We start from the raw sequence: 23,127 nt of genomic DNA on the forward strand, positions 1-23,127 counted from the left end.
ACTCCAGGCTGTGGAATTTCAGATTTTGTTGTTGTTTCCATGAGAACCTGAAGAGAGGTTTGGGTTGATCATTTTAAAACTTTTTTTCTCTCTCTCTGCTTAACTCTGGCCTGGAAGGCAGAGGGAAAGAGGAAGAGGGGTGAAGTCTGAGATTGTAGTTTTTTGGCTTCTATTCTAACTTTGCTCAGGGGCAAAGAACAAAGATAACTTGTTTAGCATGGCTTCTCCTTGTTGCAAATGTATCATTTGGTTTCCCTACTGCAGTTTGTGTTCAAAAACTTAGAAATGCAGAATCTGTAACATCCCATTCCCTCAACTCCCCTTTCTCTGCTGTAGCTTTAGTTCTGTTCAAGGTTTTTGGGCTGGTTGCCAACAATATCATTGATAGGAATATTTATATCTGAAAGAAGGTGGTATATGGGAAAGCCAAAATAGATCTCTGCATGAAACCTTAATATTGATTCATATATACAGTAGTACAGTTTTTAATTTCCTGTCCATTTGGTTAAATGCCGCAAAATATTTTCTCCTTTGTACATTCTTCCAAACTCTTCCTAGACTAATGGCCAGTTTTCTTTTTTATAAGGACTTGATCACTTTTAGCGAGGATGAATCCTGCCCTGTGGCTGTGGAATCAACATTTCCAGCTACCGTCTGTAAAGAGGAATTGGCAAAGGGTATAAAGGCACCTGCTAATAACTCCTGGAATACAGGTATGTAGAAAATAAACTGAGTTTGTACTAAATCACATATTCAGTAGTAAACAAGACAATTGGGAGTAAATGATTTATTATTGCATTCCATGTATCTCCCATTTTTCCCCCCTGAGAAGCTTTCATGAAATCATTCCTCAGTTTATTCTCTCAGCTGCAACTGAGTGAGATAGGTTTGTTGAGAGGACTAGCAAGTGAATTCCATGGTTGCATCTTGCATCTGTTTTTCCCTGATCCCAGCTTCACACATAACTACACGGAAAGATATGGTAGATTCAAACTATGTTAGATAAAAATGCTTTTAACGTTATATATTTGGCATTGAGGTTCTACAGTCACTCAGGATTCTTCTTGTACTCATCCGAAGGCTAGCAATAGACTGTTTATTTACAGCATACACAAATAACAAATGGAATTTAATGCATGAAAATGTTCTGATGAACATTAGCTTTGCTTGGCACATTCTGTGCTTTCAGAAATGGTTGCCATAGAAACAACAACAAAAACCAAGGTAGTACTTCAGCTGTGTGAAGTTATTAATAGGGAAATAAACTGTTGAGAGGATGAATTCAAAAGAGATAATTTTATTTTCACATCAAATCTTATGTTCTAGGAGATAAAGGAAATTTGACCATAGATCTGAACTGCCCATAAAAATATGTACGTGATGGAAATAGATATACAGAAATTAATGTGAAATAGAGCATAAATTCATCATTCTGAACATGAACTAGGAACCAAATGTTCATCTCTTCACTACTATGAATACAATAGCAAACATTCAACCAACATACAATTGAAAAGTAATGGGCTTTATGGCATCAACTTCCTCAGGTCCTGGATGAAGTGGTTTATCTAGACCCGTGCCAATCGGGCTTCAGGCCGGGCTACAGCACGGAGACGGCATTGGTCGCTCTGATGAATGATCTCTGGAGAGCCCGGGACAGGGGCCATTCCTTTGTCCTAGTCTTATTAGACCTTTCGGCGGCTTTCGATACCATCGACCATGGTATCTTACTGCGGCGCCTCAGGGGACTGGGAGTGGGAGGCACGGTTCTGCGGTGGTTCTCCTCCTTTCTCCTGGGTTGCTTGCAGTCGGTGCTGGCAGGAGGACAGAGGTCGACTCCGAGGCCTCTCGTTTGCGGAGTCCCTCAGGGGTCGGTCCTCTCGCCTCTCCTGTTCAACATCTACATGAAACCGCTGGGTGAGATCATTCGTGGTTTTGGAGTAGGGTACCATCAGTATGCTGATGACACCCAGCTTTTCATCTCAACTCCAAACAGCATCAGTGATGCCCTCGACATGATGTCCCGCTGCCTGAAAGCGGTCCGGGAATGGATGGGGAGGAACAGGCTTCAACTCAACCCTGACAAGACTGAATGGCTGTACATACCGGCAAGCCAGGATACTCAGATCATTCCATCCCTTAACATCGGGGATGAGTTATTACCCCCTATTGATAGGGCCCGCAACCTGGGTGTCCTCCTAGACTCACAGCTATCCTTGGAAGATCACATAGGAGCTGTGACCAAGGGGGCCTTCTCCCGGGTTCGACTGGTGCGCCAACTTCGACCTTATCTGGACCTGGATGCCTTACGTACAGTCACCCATGCACTTGTGACCTCTCGCCTAGACTACTGTAACGCTCTCTACATGGGGCTGCCCTTGAGAGCCACTCGGAAGCTTCAACTGGTGCAAAGTGCAGCTGCACGGACACTTTTGGGGGCCTCCCGATACTCCCATGTCACACCTTTCCTCCGTGAGCTACACTGGCTTCCGGTTGCCTTCCGAGTGAAATTCAAGGTGCTAACAATGACATACAAAGCCCTACATGGCATGGGTCCGGACTACCTACGGGAGCACCTTCTGCCAACGTCAACACCCCTCCGTCCTGTGCGCTCCCACAGAGAGGGCCTCCTCAGGGTGCCACCGCTCAAGGAATGTCGGCTGATGGCCCCCAGGGGGAGGGCATTCTCAGTGGGTGCGCCAGCCCTCTGGAACTGTTTGCCTACCGAAATCTGGATGGCCCCCGACCTCCGCACCTTCCGGCGCGATTTAAAAACTTACCTGTTCCAGCAGTCCGGCCTGGCCTGATAGCTCTTGGGGTCTCAGTTGTTTTTACTATTGTTTTTCTCTATTGTTCAATCTGTATACCTACCTTACTCTGTACACCGCCCCGAGTCCCTCGGGAGAAGGGCGGTATATAAAAACAAACAAATAAATAAATAAATAAATAAATAAATAAATAAATAAAATATTTTTCAGTAGCTATCTTGTCAAAATGATAATCACATACAAATTTGTAGTCTAAATTAATATTGAGTTATTTCAGGACCAGATCTACTCAAAATTAAGTCAATTTATATTTAGAATTGAATTTTCAGCTGGGCTTTGCCTAGTCCCACATTTGCAAATGTGCCTTTGCACATTTTGCCTAATGCAAGAGTTTCTAATGGTTTATCTCTGAACACAATTTAGTACACATTTTAGAGAGAAACTATGTAATACCAGTATAGTTCTTTTCTAGAAAGAGACAGTATTACGTAGCATAAGGAAAATGTTAAAATAAATTAGAAAAGTAATGATAAAAAATGGTAAACTTATGAAGTTTTCTACAGACCTTTGAGATCCAGCCTCTCTAATGAGGACTAGAAAATATCCAGGCTGCTATATTCATTTCCGTGTACAAAGCTAATTCTGAATGTAAACCTGTAAATTTAACAGTAATACCTATATAGTAAATTTATATACCTATATATAAAATTTTGTCTTTTCAGCCTGGGAAAACACTCACTTAAACCCACAGAATCGTTTAAAACAGCATACTAATACACATTACAGGCCAAAATCTTCAATAGCAAAACTTAACAAGAACAACACATTGTTACCTCATTAGACTCTTTAATGTTAGTGAGGTTTTCTTATGTCTCAAAAGGAAGTTATGTTAGCCATTTTTATTGGGGAGGTATTTTATATTACTTATGCTTTTGTATAAAGTTCCATGTAGCATTTTGCAGGGAACATTACTACTATGACAAAGAAACATCTCTACATGCTTTTAGGGAAAAGCAGCTTCTGCACTAAAAACTATTGTACTATTCTGAGTACAATTACTGTGAGAAATAGTAATTGCATGTTCAGTAGAAAGATAGTTCTGAGTGGTGGGATACATTTATTTATCTTCTTCTATGAAAAGTTGTAAATATAGGCCAAAACCATCTCACTGAATAACTATGTTTCTTTTTACAAGAATAGTACAAAATTTCATACAAAGTTATCTTTTTGCTCGCTTTCTAAAAAAAATGTTTGTGGAGAACCAATCAAGCCATGACCTATCTTTTTTTATGTGATTTCTTGTTCCAACAAAAACGTGTCAACTAATATTCATTTATTTAAAGAGAGTCACTGGTTTGCTCTCTACAAACTTTCAAAACTTTGTTTCAACTTGTGAAAACTTTTATCTGTAGGCCAGGAATATCTTAGTTGAAAGAAGGTGCTACTCAGAGTCAGGTTCAATTGGAGCAGCTTATAAGGTTGCAAATAAATCAATCAATGATGAACCAGGTCTAATCTAGGCTGGCTTTTTTGAGATCAGGCAGAATGAGTTAGGTATTCCCACTTGTTCTGGAGAAAGACCTGAGGTGGAATGTGCATTTGGAGAAGCAGAGGAGGGGAGTTTCGACAGTGCAGAGCCATTAGAGAGAAGACTGCAGTTCTGAGCTGGAGGGAGAGGGGAAGACAGGAAGACATTCAGCATAGCTACACTTTAGAATCTGTCAAGACATAACTGCTAGATTAGAAGGTTATAACTTTAATTTGGCAAGATTCTGTCCATTAGGTGTATACAAATAAAGGATTTAGGGATTGCAAGAAGCAGGAAGCACAAATCATAAGTGACTTGCTGTTTGTTTTAAAAAAAGGTTACAAAAGCTGATGGAATTAGCAGAGATGGCCAAATTGACTGTGCTGATAAAAGAAAAGAACATAATTACTTTTGTTTCTACTTGGAAACCGCTTCTGGTTTGTGCTTGAGGTGGATAAAAAATGATATCCTGATTTTGAGTTTTACCGATTAGACTGATTTTCCGATACAGAAATGGCTAGTACATACTACTATAAAAATGTAAAAAGTAATAATAATAATAATAATAATAATAATAATAATAATAATAATAATAATAATAATAATAATAATAATAAGAAGAAGAAGAAGAAGAAGAAGAAGAAGAAGAAGAAGAAGAAGAAGAAGAAGAAGAAGAGGAAGAAAAAGTTGGAAGGGACCTTGGAGGTCATCTAGTCCAACCCCCTGCTAATCTGAGGACCCAGATTGTTGGGGTCAATTAAGCTGACTTTGTAATAATGCTGCTTGGTGTGTGTGTGAAAGCCCTAATAAGCAGGCATATACATAGAATGAAGGCTACTGCTAAGCTTGTAAGCCGCCCTGAGTCTTCAGAGAAGGGCGGGATATAAATGGAATTAAAATAAAAAAATAAAAATAAAAATTTCAGACAAATGGCTGTCCAGTCTCTTCTTAAAAACTTCCAGTGTTGGAGCATTCATCACTTCTGGAGGCAGGTTGTTCCACTGGTTAGTTGTTCTAACTGTCAGGAAGTTTCTCCTTAGTTCTAGGTTGCTTCTCTCCTTCACTAGTTTCCATCCATTGCTTCTTTTCCTGCTTTCAGGTGCTTTGGAGAATAGCTTGGCTCCCTCTTCTTTGTGGCAGCCCCTGAGATATTGAAACACTGCTATCATGTCACCCCTCACCCTTCTCTTCATCAAACTACACATACCCAATTCCAGTAACCGTTCCCTATATGTTTTAGCCTCCAGTCCCCCAGTCATCTTTGTTGCTCTTCTCTGTACCCTTTCTAGAGTCTCGACATCTTTTTTACATCGTGGTGACCAAAACTGGATGCAGTATTCCAGGTGTGGCCTTACCAAGGCATTGTAAAGTGGTATTAGTACTTCATGTGATCTTGATTCTATCCCTCTGTTAATGCAGCCTAGCACTGTGTTGGCTTTTTTGGCAGCTGCAGCACACTGCTGGCTCATATTGAAGTGATTGTCCACTAGGACTCCAAGATCTCTCTCACCGTTACTACTATCGAGCAAGGTACCACCTATACTATACCTGTGCATTTGATTTTTCCTGCCTAAATGTAGAACCTTACTTTTTTCACCATTGAATTTCATTTTGTTAGATAGTGCCCAGTGTTCGAGTCTGTCCAGATCCTCCTGTATCTTAAGCCTATCTTCTGGAGTATTGGCTATTCCTGCCAGCTTGGTGTCATCTGCAAATTTGATGAGTTCCCCATCTATCCCCTCATCCAAATCGTTGATGAAGATGTTGAAGAGCACTGGGCCCAGAACAGAGCCCTGGGGCACCCCACTACACACTTCCTTCCATGTAGATGCAGTTCCATTGAGGGCCACATGCTGAGTACGGCCTGTCAGCCAGCTACGAATCCATCTGGTGGTGATGCTATCTAACCCACATTTTTCTATCTTATCAAGTAGTAGGTTGTTATCTACTTTATCAAACGCCTTACTGAAGTCCAAGTAAATTATATCTACAGCATTCCTCTGGTCCACTAGTTTTGTCACTTGGTCAAAGAATGCAATAAGGTTTGTCTGGCATGATCTGTTTTTGACAAACCCATGTTGGCTTTTAGTGATAACTTTGTTCGCTTCAAGGTGTTCGCTGATTTGTTGTTTGATTATCTTTTCCAGAATCTTCCCAGGTATTGAGGTCAGGCTGATAGCTCTGTAGTTTCCTGGATCTATTTTTTCCCCTTTTTTGAATATGAGAACTACATCAGCTCTCTTCCAGTCCTTTGGTAGTTCCCCACTGCTCCAAGATCTTTGAAAAATATAGTTCAGTGGTTCTGAGATCACGTCTGCCAGTTCCTTGAGAACCTTGGGGTGTAATCCATCTGGTCCTGGTGATTTGAACTCGTCTAGGCTGGACAGGTGCTCACTTACCATTTTCTTGCCTATCTTAACTTGCGTTTCTATTCTATTTTTTATGGCACTGGTTTTGGTAGGTTGGACTGTTTCTTCCCTGTGTGTAAAGACAGATGCAAAAAACGAGTTAAATAGTTCTGCTTTCTCCCTGTTGCTTGTCACCTTCTTGCCACTTTCCCCCACTAATGGACCAATCATTTCCTTAACTTTTTTCTTGTTTCTTATAGGTTGAAAGAAGCTTTTTTGTTATTTTTGACTTTGGTCGCAAGCCTTAGTTCATTTTGAGCCTTAGCTTCCCTCACTTCATCTTTGCAGGCACGGGCTGCTTACTGATATTCTGCCTTAGTTATGTGCCCCTCTTTCCACTTCTTATACTTGACCTTTGAGTTGAGATTTGATTTTAATGTCTGATTTTACTGCAACAAGAGAGAGTTGGAAGTCAATGCCTTTTGTTTTCCCCCCTTTTTCACACCTTTTTTGTTTTCCCTTGTTCTATTGCTGTCCCCTACTATTTGCTTTTGTATTTTCACATTTTATGTTATAAATGAATAAAACTAAATAAAATAGAAAAAAGGTGATATGTTCAAGACAAATTGAATAATATCAATGAATTTGCTTATTCCTTGAAAATGTATACATAAATGATAGTAAACATTTAAAGCAGACAAGAAAAAAAAAATATTAGTCCAAAACTGTTTTAGCTGTTTTAAAGTTAGCTATCCTTGGAAAGAATTGCATAAGGGAAACAGCTAAAAGACTGGAAATGCATCAGACTACTTTGAGATCATTTGCCATTTAACAGAATAACAGAATAAAAGAGTTGGAAGGGACCTTGGATGTTTTCTAGTCCAACCCCCTGCTCATGCAAGAGACCTAATACCATTTTTGACAAATGATTGTCCAGTCCCTTCTTAAAAGCCTCTAATGTTGGAGCAACCACAATTTCTGAAGGCAAATTGTTCCATTGGTTGATTGTTCTAACTGTCAGGAAGTTTCTCCTTAATTCTAGGTTGCTTCCCTCTTTGTTCAGTTTCCATCCATTGCTTCTTGTCTTGCCTTCAGGTGTTTTGGAAAATAGCTTTACTCCCTCCTCTTTGTGGCAACCTGTCAAATATATGAACACTGCTATCATGTCACCCCTAGTTCTTCTTTTCACTAGACTACATATACCCAATTCCTGCAAACGTTCTTCATAAGTTTTAGCCTTCAGCCCCCCCAATCAACTTTGTCATTCTTTTCTGCATTTTCCAGAGTCTCAGCATCTTTTTTATATTGTGGCGACCAAAATTGGATGCAGTATTCCAAGTGTGGTCTTACCAAGGCATTATAAAGCAGTAGTATCACTTCTCGTGAACTTGATTTTATCCCTCTGTTAATACAGCCTACAATGTTGCTTTTTTGACAGCTGCAGCACATTGTAGGCTCGTATTTAAGTGATTGTCCACTAGGACTCCAAGATCACTCTTGCATTACTTCTGTGAGCCGTATTGCACCTAGTCTGTACCTGTACATTTGGTTTTTCCTGCCTAAGTGTAAAACCTTTCTCTTCTCTACATTGAATTTCATTTTGTTAGATAGGGCCCAGTGTTCAAGCCTATTGAGATCCATCTGGATTTTGAGCCTATCTTCCAGGGTTTTGGCTATTTCTTTTAGTTTGGGGTCATCTGCAAATATGATGAGTTTTCCTTCTATTTCCTCATCTAAATTGTTTATGAAGATATTAAAGTGTACTGGGCCTAAAACTGAACCTTATGGCATCCCACTACTTTCCTCCTTCCATGTAGATCAGACATGTCAAACACAAGGCCTGCTGGCCGGATCCGGCCCAATAGGTGGTTCTGTCCAGCCTAGGGACCTGCTCTGGAAACAGCAGAGGACTGGCCTGCCACACCTCAGCCTGGCCCAGGCCAACTGGACACTGATCTACAACCTGGTTGCATCCATCAAAGCCAGAACATGCTCTGTCTTAAATCCACGGGGCAGCCCTGGCTTACTTGCTGGGTGTGCGCGCAAGCAGAGTCCGGTGTGCCTGCTGGCTGTCTTGTCCTTCAGGCTGACTTCACCCAGGACGCCAGCGCTGGCTGTCTCCTGTGCACACACCCAGGGGGTGGGGCAGAGGTGGCGGGGCAGCTCCTTGCTGATTTCAGGGCTGCCTCGTGGAACCTTTGTTCCTTCATTCCTTTTGTAGCAGAGAGGGGAGTTGGGGGGAATTGGCGCTGGCTGAGATCAGCACTGGCTGGGAGGCTTTGCTGGAGTTCTGTGGATTTGGGAGCTCCGGCAATGGCTGGCGCCAGGGCAGGGCTCTTGGGGAGGGATTTTTAAAGGGGAAGAGGAAATTGACTGGGGAAATTAAGATTTTATTTTCTCTTTTCTGGAGAGGCAAGCCAGAAGGAGGGAGAGCGAGATAGGAAGTTGGCAAAAAAGCTTTTTTATTCTCTCTTCAGAGAGACAAGCCAAGAGGAGGGAGAGTGAGGTAGGAAGTTGGCAAAAAGGCTTTTTATTCTCTCTCCAGAGAATTTGTCTCTGGTTCAAAAAGCACTCAGTATACATGCAAAACAACACAATAATCATAGTAATGTTACCTTGGTGGACCTAAGAATTATGCCTTCTCAGTGGCAGACCTGCCTTGTGGAACAACATCACCCTGGATATCCAAACCTTTAATCCTGTTTTCCAAGGCTGGACCAAGAAGTTACACAAACTCTGTTCTTGGTGTGATTTTTTTGATTGGTATGTATTCTTCTTCTTGGGCTTGCAGCTCTTGAGTTTTTAATTTTTGTACATCATAGATTCACTCCTGCTAGATGGGAGGCCATATAAATTATTCAAACAAACGAACAAACGAACAAATGAACAAACGAACAAATGAACAAATGAACAAACAAACAGACACATTTAAGTCCACAACCTTACTTCATGAAGATGAAGAGGTTGTATATGGAAGATTTTTCAACTGACTTGACAATGCCTTATCCCATCCCTCACAATCCATTGGAGAATGCACATAATAACTGAAGAAAGAGTATATGTTTCATTTCATTTACTTAAAATATTTATATAGCTACCCATCTTATATCAAACTCTGGATGGAACCCAATCAGTATGAAAAGTGCATAATGAACTCTCATCCTATAGATTGTGGTGGCTGTGACCATCTGTTCACTTATGAATATTGTACTCAGAAAGGTCAGATGATACCAAGGAGGCATTTTTCACATATTCCTATATGTCTGTAATGTAACTAAATCATACATTATTTACAAAGTAAAATTAAACTTAAAATAAGTATTCCCAACTTAGTGAGCCAATTTTCTCTAGTAACTAAGGTGTTGGACTGGGACTATGGAAACTTTCATTTAGTTCTGTTTTAGGCACCTTGCCAGTTGTTTGACTATGGGACAGCCACTCTGTATCAGCACACAGGAGAAGGCAACAGAAGCCACCTCTGGAAATGCTTCTAGGAAACTCTAGATACTTGACTACAGTATGTAGTTGGCAGGAGTTAAGTCTAACTAAAAGGTGCAGAAGAAAAAATCTGATTCAATATTATTCATATGTTGAATGTTGGTTAAAAACTTCCAAACAAGAAAGAAACTTTTCTTTTGGCAAGACTCCAGAAGACAGGCTTAAGATACAGGAGGATCTGGACAGACTTGAACACTGGGCGCTATCTAACAAAATGAAATTCAATGGTGAAAAAAGTAGGGTTCTAGATTTAGGCAAGAAAAACCAAATATACAGGTATAGTATAGGGGGTACCTAGTAGTAACTGTGAGAGGGATCTTGGATTCCTAGGGGACAATCACTTAAATACGAGCCAGTAGTGTGCTCCAGCTGCCAAAAAAGTCAGCACAGTGCTACGCTGCATTAACAGAGGGATAGAATCAAGATCACATGAAGTATTAATACCACTTTATAATGCCTTGGTAAGGCCACACTTGGAATACTGCATCCAGTTTTGGTCATCACAATGTAAAAAAGATGTTGAGACTCTAGAAAGGGTACAGAGAAGAGCAACAAAGACGATTAGGGAACTGGAGGCTAAAACGTATAAGGAACGGTTGCTGGAATTGGGTATGTCTAGTTTAATGAAGAGAAGGACTAGGGGTGACATGATAGCAGTGTTCCAATATCTCAGGGGCTGCCACAAAGAAGAGGGAGTCAAGCTATTTTCCAAAGTGCCTGAATGCAGGAGAAGAAGCAATGGATGGAAACTAATCAAGGAGAGAAGCAACCTAGAACTAAGGAGAAACTTCCTGACAGAACAATTGACCAGTGGAAATACCTGCCTCCAGAAGTGGTGAATGCTCCAACACTGGAAGTTTTTAAGAAGAGACTGGACAGCCATTTGGGTGAAATGGTATAGGGTTTCCTGCCTGAGCAGGGAGTTGGACTAGATGACCTCCAAGGTCCCTTCCAACTTCATTATTGTTATTGTTGTTGTTATTATTATTATTGTTGTTGTTGTTATTGTTATTGTTATTATTATATCTGCTCATTCATTCTATCCCAGTGTTTGGAGTAAAAGCCAGGTCTTAATGCTTTCCAGAAGGCTAGGAGAGTAGAGATCTGCTAAATGTCTAGGGCAGGGGTGTCAAACTCAATTTCATTGAGGGCCGCATCAGCATTGTGGTTGCCCTCAGGGGGCCGGGTGGGTATGGCCAGGGTGGGCATGCCCTACTGGGTGGGCGTGGCTAGAGTGCATATGGCCTACTGGGTGGGCGTGGCCAGCTCTACATCGTTTGCATCAAGGGTGCCTATGGGGGCCTGGGCAGGAGTGGGACAGATCTGAGGGTCTCTGGCAGAAGGAGGGTCTCTGGGCCAGGGCCAAGGCAGTGGGGGCCGTTCCCTCACTGTTTCCAGGATGGCTTCGCGGGCCACATGAAACCACTTCGCGGGCCGGATCCGGCCCCCGGGCCTTGTGTTTGACATGTCTGGTCTAGGGGAAGGGTGGTCCATAGGGCAGGACCTGCCACAGAAAAGCACACTTCCCAGGTTGCATATGATGGTAATGTTTAAAGCAGGTGCTAGGAGCTTGCTCACCTTATTTGATCTGATGGGGCAGATAGCTGTCCTAAGGGAGAGGTGATTCTAGGCATAACCTCACCCTGTGCCATATTTTAAATCCTGGAATCCTAAGAAAAAAATTGTGAGTTGACAGTCAACTCAGTCTTCTGTAGTTTATTCAATTAATTTCAAATGGGTTGAAGTGCTCAAACCAGGGTTGGCAGCATATGATAAATCATCCTCAAAATGCCAGTTTTCCATATGAGGTTTTTATACAGTTTGTATCTGCTCAAATATAGAAGCTGAGTTTGTTTTATACATCCTTTTAAAGTGCCCATTGTATATGCACTGCCAATTAAAGTTAATATATCTGCTCCTTTGTTTGATAAATTCCACTCATGATAAGAAGATTGAGGTGTTCTTGTTTAAAGACCAATTCACATATGTTTCAAAGGCAGTTTCTCCCTTTTAAATATGTGAGTAGGTGTATATATACTTGTATCTATATTGACGGGGTAGTATTTTTTAATTCTGATTTGATCTTGTAATGTAGCTAAATAAAGTCATCTCATTTCCTAATGTAATGGTACATGGGAATGACCTTGAGAGGCAGGAGAAAGGGTGCTCTGTGTGTGTGTGTGTGTGTGTGTGTGTGTGTGTGAGAGAGAGAGAGAGAGAGAGAGAGAGAGAGAGAGAGAGAGAGAGAGAGAGAGAGAGAGAGAGAGAGAGAGAGAGAGAATATGCTGGCAGCTGCATAACAGGCAGAGAAATAAAGGGTCCTTTCTAACATATCATGCTATAAAAAAATTGTGGGAGATTTGTACTTTCAGACTTGCAAGATTCTGTTAATATAGCCTTACAATAAAGTACAATTACATTATCTTATCTGTTTCCTATCTGGCGTACCTGGGGAGAGTGACGCTCATCATTTCTGAGGATTCTTTTTCTATCTGAAATTTGTACTCTGTAATAGATTTTTGAATAAAACTGACATACTGATTTCTGGGAAGAAAACCTCTCCTAGATGATTAGCATTTAAATAGGATAGATAGTCTTTAAAGCTATATTATATTCACTAAATCAGTGTACAGTTTAAGAAAGAAAGATTTGAATACAGTATTATTACAGCTCATAATGACAGATATAAAGTGTAGTTACAGTGATTGGTTATAAGGCATCACATGAAGCTAGCGTTAATATAACAAGGTATCTCCAGGTCAAATTAATTTTGAAATGACAAAAATTTACAGCAGATCCCTGGGAATGATTATAGAACATAGTTAGTTGTAATAGTAGAATTATCTATTTAATTATTGTCAGTGGAGTATATTTATTTATATACTGTATATGGAAAGAGATAAAAAATGAATACAATTACTTAATTGACTTTTTCCAAGTCTTAAAAACTGTTTCCAAAAGATTCATTGAAGGCTGGATAATTGTCATTTCAGAAGCAATGTGCTTGACAATATATTGACTGAAAGGCCAAGTATAACACTTCGGAGCCACTAGAAAATTATATTACATACAAACACACAAACAAACACACACACACACACACACACACACACACGGTCCACATTGCAATTTTTCTATTGCCTTGAACATCCTCACCTCCTTTTTTATACTTTTTTAAAAATGTGGTAGACAAATGGAAAAAGAATTCCATTAAATTTCTTGAGCTGTCTTGTAGCTTTTAGAATCTTTAATAAAGCTATTCTGTTAACATTTTGATTTCTTAAATAATGGATCAGTGTGTCAAGAATATTTTTTGGTTAAATCTGCAATCTTTAGTACCTGGGCCAGCATCCCACAGAGCATAAGAAAGATATGCTTATTCCCTCTGAGTTTAGAAAATTTTGAATAATAGTTTCCTACCCTTGATATTTCTTCTGTGGTAGAACAATGCATGCATGTGTGAACAAGTCAAATATATCGAATCCACATTAATAGCCCCTATTGTTCCTGAAATCAACATATTGTGGTATATTCACCTTTTCCTACCAGTTTCCATGTCTCCTGTTTATATGGGGGTTTGCCCATGACATAACAGGATTGGTACTCCTTATGATTTCAGTAAAGATAGCTAGCAAGAGTGATAAAATCATACTGATCATATAGATGATTGACAGTGATTGATATATGCGCTTTTATGTCTGAAATGGCAAATTGATTAATTTATTAATTTATTATAGTTTTTAAAAATTGAAGATAAAATAACTGATTTCTGTCTTCCTTTAAAAATGCCTTCAAATTTGCACAATTGTTCTGTTCTAAAATCCAAATTATTTTGACTGCAGTTTTGTAAAGAAAAGGGTTTGTATAGTTTCTCGTATTTTCCATGTGTATATTGTGTTTTATGTGTCCAAAGAAGTTGTTGCAATCTTGCTATTTCATCTAATGTCATTATAAATTTAGATAGTGATTTTTACAAAGATTTCTAGGTACTTAAAAACTATTACTGCATGACACAGCATAGATATTTTCATTTTTATCTGCAGCATGTATGAACTTTTGTTTTCTATTATTTCTGTTATTATTATTAAGCCTTATATTAAGTCACCATCATATAACTTGGCAGTAAGGGAAACTTAAGTAATTAAAATGATTAACCACTAACTTTTAATTACAGGTACTGTTTTGAGTCCATCAGAAAGAAATCTGCTCCCTTTGCAAAAGTGGGATTCAGGCAGAAAATCGAAGAATTCAGTTGATTCCAGAATTATGCTGAAATCTCCTCCAAAGAGGCCATCAAGCATAAATAGTCATCAAATTGCCACAACTTTGCTTGATCTTTGGTCATCCAGTCCAGAGGAGTTTATTGCTATTAACAAACAGCAAATCCCCAAGTCTGATTTGGCTGGCTGTCATACCAGGGCCTCTGTTGAGACCATTTATAAATCTCCCACCTTTCAAACCTTTGATCCTCTAGGAACCCCTATAACAAATACCCTGAAAACTTCTCCAGCTCCTCAGCAGTACTGTGGGCCTAATGTAGCAAGCTTACGAAACCTCCACTTTTTAACACCAAGCATTGTAGAGGCAGTTGGTTTGAGTGGTGATCTTGCCCCCAGACCAGGTGAGTTTCTCATTTCTATATTTAATTATGGGTTTTTGGCTCCCATTCTTGCTTTTTAGTTTTTCAAAAATTTCGTGCTTTTTAAATAATACTAGAAAGCTGACTTTCACTCTATATACATTTTAAAATAATGCTTTGGTTGCTTAGCCCTTATAATAGTTATTTTATAATACAATATTTGTATATAGATAGTCCTCATTTATTGACTGCAATAGGGATTGGCAAACTTTGTTACTAAGTGACACACTTATTAAGTGCAGTGTCATGTAACTGTCAATTCTGGCTGCAGTTGTTAAGCGAATCACACGTGGTTGTTAAGCATATCAAGTAAATCACAACTTGTAATTTCTTGCTGGCTTCTCCGTTAACTTTGCTTGACGGAAGGTTCTGAAGTTGCAAACAGTGATCACAAATGCTGCAACTGTTGTAAATGTGTGCTGGTTGTCAAGCATCTGAATCCCAGTCTGTGTGACTGTATGACTCTGGGGATGCTGCCACAGCTGCAACATGGGAGGATCAGTTGTAACTCTCATTTTTCAGCACCTTTATCACTTCAAATGGATGCTGAATGGTTGGTAAGTAAGAAATACCTCTGGTTAGTTTTTTTTGTTTTAGTAGTCTCCAGCTATGAATTCCTTTCAGCAGCAAAAATTAGCTACAATATCGCAAATGGAAAACTTGTAAGTTACCAAAATCTGGAGTACAATGGCAACAAGAGTATAGAAAACTGTTTGCTGTCATTTTGTGGTCATCTGAATTTTTGCAGTACAGATGTAGTACCATTTTCAGCTACATTATGGATGAAGTTTTTTTTTAAATCAGTTCTTGAGTATTGCTGATGTAGTGGGAAACCTAAAAACAGATCTTTCAGAGCTTGAACTCACTTGGTAGTATTTTCTAATTTTCTGCTCCTCTATTAGCCTGTGAATAGTGGGACATGATTATGAGTAACACACTGAGACTACTTGAACACCTATGAGTTGTGGAAGGACTTACTAGTAATAGTAGGATAGTACTATAACTTTTCAAGGTGTGGTTTCAGACCTATGTAGTTGTGAAATGTGCTATCCTCCTTATGTAGTGGATGAACTAATATCTTAGTTAAACAATAATTTCAATCATTCCATATAATATTTATATATAATTGTCTTTAGTTCTGCTTTTATTTTGGATAGTAGTCTGGGATTAATGACATTGTATAGATGGTATGTTGAATAATTCTTGAATCTTATTTTTAAGGGAGGAATCCGTAAGAGTCCTGTTTTCTTGTAGGCTTTGAAAGAATTCAGTGTTGATCCTTAATGACCAGATAAGCAGATTTTCTCCATGATGATCTGTCCCTACCTTGGACTTTCAGATATTCCAACAGTGCTGTCATCACCACCATAACTACGTTCATCCACCTTGTTGCTGGTCCTCCTTTTTCCTTCCGCCTTTCCCACAATTAAAGCCTTCTCCAGAGAGTTATGTGTCCAAAATAAGAGTATTTGACCCTGCTCATGTGTGCCTTGAGTGCCTTATTCAATGATCCATTTGTTTTTTGGTTTGTTTTTTTTTTTGCTGTCCAAGGTATTCTCAGGAATCTTCTCCAACAAAGTTCAAAAGGGTCAATATTCTTTCTATCTGGCTTCTTCAAAATTGTTTGCACTATTTTGAATATTATAGGGATGGATACATCATGGCATCTGAATATCTTTTCAAAGGGCAACTTGGCTGCCCTACCATGTCCTATTTGCACCACATTTCTTGACCGCTTGTTCCTTTACTCTGGTTGATTCTAAAAGGCAGACCACTTCTATATTTTCATTGTCAATTCAAAGCAGAGTTATTAGGATTTTTAATTAATCTCCCAAAGCAATGTTTTTTGGTAACATTTTTAACTTCTCTCAGTTGGCAACAATTATTTGTTTTTTGATATGGTAATAAGTTGTAAAGCATGGAACACCGTTTGCAGGAGGATGTAAGGAGAAGAGGAATATTAGTTGTGCACTTTACAACTTTAATACAATATTCAAAGCCATTTTAAAGTGCCCCCCACATTCACTGAATCCAAACTCCAAAGTGACCTAGGCGCATCTTTGCATATAGGAGATAGAAGGATTTAAACTAGGGATTAGATATGGTTGCAGAGCCTGGTCACTTCCAGGCATTTTATGTTTAATGTATTGCTATTTCAGAAGAAATTCCGAGGTAGTTTCTTCAACTTACTGTTCAATAATATAAATAGAGATGCCCCTTGTACCTGCAAAATTATCCATTGAGGATAAAAAAATGTAAATACGTCAAATTCCATATTGTATTGTTTAACTTAATTATAAAGGGTCCTTGATGCTCTCTGAGCTTGGTTGTTTTCTTGCAGATGTCTCAGTATCCAAACTAGGTATCATCATCAGCCAAGCTCAGAGAGCTCCAAGGACCCCTCATTTCAACTCTGAACTACAAATATTCTTCTTTATTGGTAACTTAATTCTATTTTATATAGTATATTGTAAACTAAGGTGCTTAGATTTATAATTAACAAAACATAAAGGAGTATGAATACATAGTTTTGGCAAACAATGATCTTTTTTGTATTGATATATATATATATGTGTGTGTGTGTGTGTATATATATTTTTTAGATTCTGCCAGCTCCATTGGAACAACTTCTTCCTTTTCTACTTTCTCCATCTCGTCCCCAGAATCTGCAGTACCAAACAACACCCCTCAGCTCTATTCTGTTGCACCCCATGGCCCCTCCTACATGCCTTCACCACATGGATTACCTTCTGTTTTTTTTAAAGATCTCAAGGAACGGATTGCACATTCTTTTTCTCCTTGCCCAGTGTCTGATGTAGATGACAATGCTAGCATTTTAAGCCTACTACCTGATAATTCAAAATGTTCTGTTGAGAAAAATGATGGCTTTAGGAGCAGAACTTATTGTGCTTCTGGTGAAAGTTGGGCAAACAATTTAGTGGAGCAAGAACTTGCTGGATCTAACCCTGTATCGCCAGCCACAAATCTTCCTCCTGCCACAGATCTTTTTCCTTCAAGTGCTGAGGAAAAAAATATGAGCATTTTGGAAGAAATAAAAAATGCTGTTTGTGGACTGAGAGGGGACTTCTGCAGTGTGGCACAGGAGTTACGTACAATAGGTAGTGAATTGGCAAATATGGTAGTTTCCGTTCAAAATATGAACCAATTTTTTGCAGCTCCCCAAACTGCTAAAAATTATCCTACAAAAATATAGTACTCAAACTGGCTCACAATGAGGTAGTATAAGATGAGTTATATATTCTGTTTTACTTGACATACTTTGGAGTTTACTTGCACAAAAGTAAATGTCTTTGTACACACACACACACACACACTAATATATGTACCTATTATATTTTTGCTGTGGAAAATAAATTGTGATTTACATCTTACTCTTTTGCATTGGTTTTCATTTTTTAAAAAATAACTTTGGATATATCTCTAAAGTAGTCTAAAAACAAGACATTCATCTTTTTCTGCATGAATCTCAAAGGACTAATCAGGATTAATTAGACTGAGCAGTCATTAATATCCTGAGCACCAGTCAGGGAGCCTAATACATTACACATAAATGGAGGTTGGTCAAGCTTATGAGACTTATTGTTGATGAGCTATTTATTTATTTAAAATATTTATATGGGCACTCAGTTGCCTTCATATAATTCTCTGTTTTCATTATGTTGTTTTTATTTTATTCCTTATTGTTATGTTCAATTGTATTTGTTTCCCAAAGACACTGTATGAAATGAATGGCAATATAAATGGATATATAATTAATGAAAACCCTTTGGAAAGGTCTTGAGGAAATATGTGAATACAGTATACAAACCATTCTCTCACCAAGAAAATAAAATAAAAGCAAATTATTCTTCAGCATCCTCATGATGTTGATCTATCTATTGCTAGCCCAATAGATATCATGCATAATTAGAGTAACCGAATTGAATAGGAAATGGAAAAACAGCTTCTTTGGAAACTGGCTCTGTTTTATATCTGATTTTTGAAAGAAGAGAGCATTGGGAGAAGTAAGACTGATTAAGAATAGAATAGAATATGAATAGAATTTTACTGATGGTGATTTAAATTCATGAAGGATAAAATTGAAACAATAATCCTGCAAAGCTGAAAAGGAAATTGAAAGTTCAGAGGGAAGTGATCTTATTTGTTCTCACCTTACTGGGACATTCCCTTAAGAAATTGAAAAGTATTTTGGAATGTCCCAGTAGGCTTTTGGTTCCAACAATAGCAAAAGAGGAGGAGAAATCACAAGTGCAAAAGTACTTTTATGTATGGTCATGTGAAGGTGCATTCATGACCTTTTTATAATGAGAAAACTGGCTAAGAAAGCTACCTGATTGTTTTGAAATTACCAAAGGCCAACATTCAAAATGTTAGCGAGATACATTGATTTAAGACTCTTTAGAATAGGAAGTAGCACTAGATGTGCTGTTTTCCAGTAACAATTTAAATGTTATGAGATCAAAAAGTGATGGAAGTTTTGGTAAATCCAGTCCTCTTTCCTTTGCATCATGTAACAATTTGTATTTAACTTGTGGATATTTTCCCCTTGCCAATGACTTTTTGACTTTGCTATAACAGAACATCAATTGTCAAAACAGGTACTGTCTGAAGCAAAGACATCATTCTAGGCAAAAAAATGGATTTTTATCATAGAAATTCTCCCCAATAGAGACAGTTTTAATTTCTTCTATTTTAACTTGTTGTTAATTTTGTTCCATGTCTTAGCATAATTATTTGAAATGATATACAATTCATATTTATCTTAGTAATATCCAAGGATTTTCCTTTTTTTCAATCTTAAACCAGTTTTCTCCATCAATTCTATTTGGTTTTCTATTTTCATATTTTTTATTAATATCATCATTTTCTGGTTATTAATCTTAAAACCTGCTAGCATACCAGTGTCCTTTAATTTTCCCATGAATGTTTCTACTCCCTCTAATGGATACTCCAAACCTACCACAAGGATCAGGGGTAGGCAACCTTGGCTCTTTTATGACTTGTGGACAGTGGTGGGATTCAAATATGTGAACAAGCAGTTCTCTTTGTGGATGCCGCTTCTGGAAGTCCATTCTGGTCCTGAGCAACAAAAAAATAGCTACCGGTTCTGCTGAACTAGTGCAAACTGGCTGAATCCCACCACTGCTTGTGGACTTCAACTCCCAGAATTCCTGTGTCAGCATGGCTGGTTCAGGAATTCTGAGTATTGAAGTTCACAAGTCATAAAAGAGCCAAGGTTGAAGAACTAAAAAGAATAAGAGTGGAGGCAGAGAGCATCCTTGTCTTATCGCTTTTTGAATCCCACAAGATTTTGCTAATTCTCCGTTAAGAATTATTTGTGCTGTCTGTGAAGCATCAATTGATTTAACAAAATTATCTCCAAAGTTATTGGACTGGTAGGAGAAGGAAGATTTTTCCTCTTTGTGTAACACAGTCTAACTCTTTCCTTAATTTCACAATAAAATCCAAAGAAACATAGATTAGAATTTATAAGGGAAAGGTCTACCCGTAGCAACCACTCTTCTCTTCACAGACATAGTACAATAGGACTGTACCTTAATGGCAGTAAATTTTGTGTGAATGTGTATGTGTTATCAATCAAGTGGAGATAAAAACTTTGGAATTTCATCTTTTAAAATTTTGCTGGGAATTTCAAATTTTCTATTTTCCTCCTAAACATTTAACAATTAATTTTAGGGCAATCATATTATTATTATTATTAATGAGAACAGCATTAGAACATGTTGATTTTCTATCCTCATTGAGATTTTAGCATCAACTTCTGATTCTTGGTTTATATTCTTGTATATATCTGCAGAATACAAAGCATTAAAACATTTTTGAAATATCACTTTTTCCCTTAAAGGACAGAAATGAGTTTTGTAAAATGGAATATATCTTTTGCATTCTTAACTTGAAATACGTTTTGTACATAAGAGCATTTTTCAGAGTTCAAAGTAAGCTGTCTGCTTGGTTGGGATTGCAATCATGTTTTAGGAATTATTAGAAATTTACAAATGAGTAACAACCAGACCTATATTTGGATGTGAAAAGTTTACATTATAATTTTATATTTGGTTAAAATATTTTTAACCAAATATAAATTAAAGGCAACTTCTTTCCTGATTCAACTCTGCCAACTATCTGTATAATGTGTAGCCTCATTAACCTCAGAGGCAATATAAACTATATGATGAATGTTTATTATTAATTGAGTGTTTCTTGTCAGTTGCTTGCATGAATGTTTATTTACTTCTAAATGGAAGTATTATCAGGGGAAGTTTTGATTGCCTCATGTCTAATGTGTTTCTGTGCAGTTATCTATTTTCAACTAAGCAGAACAAAATGCTGACAAAATTGAGCTTTTCCTGATGCCATGAGAATAAACGCTATTAAATACATATATGGTATATACTTTCAAGCATGCATGCCAAACAATTACCATGTATGACTTGAGAGAAGGATAAAAAGTAACTGAGCTTTGAAACTGGTTCCTTAATGGTGTTTTCTGGGAGCCTGCAATCTTGGAAGTGGAAGAATCCATAGAAAACAGTATTTTTTTTTTACTGAAAATAGTTTAATTTTGCACCTTTATGGATGGGGACAAGTGTAGACTCTCATAAATTATTTGAATATTGTGTCTGAAGCAAAACAGGCTGAAGGGACAGTTAAATTATTTTCCCTCTAAGGAAATGAAAATATTTAAGGATGAAATTTAAAAGTAATTTGGGAGCCACCTAGAGTTTGATGTAAAATGTGTGTGTGTGTGTGTTTATGTGTCTATATACATGTTTTAAATGAACAAATCTATTTTTTCTATTGGACAAAAATATATATGAATACAGCTGGTCATTCACAGGTTGCCAAAGCCTCATGCTGTCTTTTTCTATCAGAATAGATATTAATTTGGGACTTGTATACTGCTATGCTGCCCATTCTCCAGCTGTTCAGATCTAGTTTTGTAATAGCTTGCTGTTGTTTCCGACAACAACAACAACCTCCCCCCAGCAATTGAACACATTTTTGAAAACTAACCACTCCTCCCTCCATTTGGCAAAATTGCCTTGTGTGGATGTCATGTCCGCTGCTCTTTGCTTTCTTGCCCTTCTTTTTCCAAAGAAGCTTAGTATGAAAAAGGATAAATTCTGATCCCACAATGATGATAAATGCAGGAAATTTGTTTCTGTAACTGATAACCATAAGCTGATCTGAGAGCTGTCAGAAATGTTTTATTGAACATATAATGACAGTAATTTCTTCATTGTTCCACAGACATAATGAACTGTTTTTCAAAAGCTTGCTGTTTTAACTGACTGACTCTGCTGAATTTCAGATCTTTGCAATTTCAGTTCTGTTGTCATGGTTGATCCACAGGGCTTTTTTTTTTAAAAAAAAAAAGGTGCCGGAACTCTCATCTTGTTATTTATTTATATAATTTTATTTATATATTTATTTATATAATTAAACAATTATATATTCAATTCTTAACATACATTTTGTTCCATATATAAATATAAAAGCATGATAGGCTCTGTATTTGTACGATGGCCGATTATCTCAGTGTGCAGAAACATGGATAACTACAAACAGAAGTTGCAACCCCTCTCCTTTTCACTGCATGGGAGTTCAGACCTGCGATGAACTGGGCTGATAGATCTAGAATCTCATATAATTATTTCAGACTATCTATATGGATTCTTTACTGACCCAGATCTGTGTATTTGCATAGTGTGTTTTATCAGTAACTCTGATCACAAGGAAGGAGATGCATGATTCTGCCTCCTGGCCAAGGATTTAGTTTATGAAAAATGAGCATCTGTAAACTCTAGTCTGGCTCTTAAGGCTCCACTCCATGTGGCTTGGATTTCTGTGTTAGATGGCTGCATTTCAGACACCATTCAATAATCTGATTGATACAGGCCATAAAATTAGAAACTGAACACTCCAGAAGGTAGAGGTCAACCAGTAATTTATTGTAATCTAATGTGCTGGGCAGCAGCTCTTTGTGGTCAAGTAAAACGGCTGTGTGAGGAAAGGAAGGGTGGGACGATGGAAAGGGATCAACCTGCACTGCTGAGCAAGGCAAGAACTACCCTATTTTTCGGACCATAAGACGCACCTGACCATAAGACACACCCAGTTTTTAGAGCAGGAAAACAAGAAAAAATTCTGAACCAAATAGTACCGGTATACTAAAACAGGGCTTTTCAACCTTTTCATCCATTGCACCACTTTTAGGACAAGGCAATGTCCGAGTACCACCAGTCGCCCAGTGACTGTTCAGTTACGACGGCACTGAAAAAAGTGACTTATGACCATTTTTCA

At 38.1% G+C, this 23,127-nt stretch overlaps 1 protein-coding gene across 1 annotated transcript in view; it reads left to right on the top strand.

The window, feature by feature from the left end:
* ENTHD1 (ENTH domain containing 1) overlaps positions 1 to 18,004 on the top strand; it is a gene marked incomplete at its 5' end in the record, with an annotated part of 48,065 nt that extends 30,061 nt beyond the window's left edge. Inside the window, 3 exons of the mRNA XM_081331870.1 lie at positions 587 to 713; positions 14,317 to 14,763; positions 17,385 to 18,004. Coding sequence (XP_081187996.1) covers positions 587 to 713; positions 14,317 to 14,763; positions 17,385 to 17,995 — 1,185 coding nt within the window. The 3' untranslated portion in view covers positions 17,996 to 18,004. The remainder of the gene's footprint in view (positions 1 to 586; positions 714 to 14,316; positions 14,764 to 17,384) is intronic.
* Positions 18,005 to 23,127: the final 5,123 nt, after the last annotated feature.

Source organism: Vipera berus (assembly GCF_964194415.1).
Source record: "Vipera berus genome assembly, chromosome: 6".
Lineage (NCBI taxonomy): Eukaryota > Metazoa > Chordata > Lepidosauria > Squamata > Viperidae > Vipera > Vipera berus.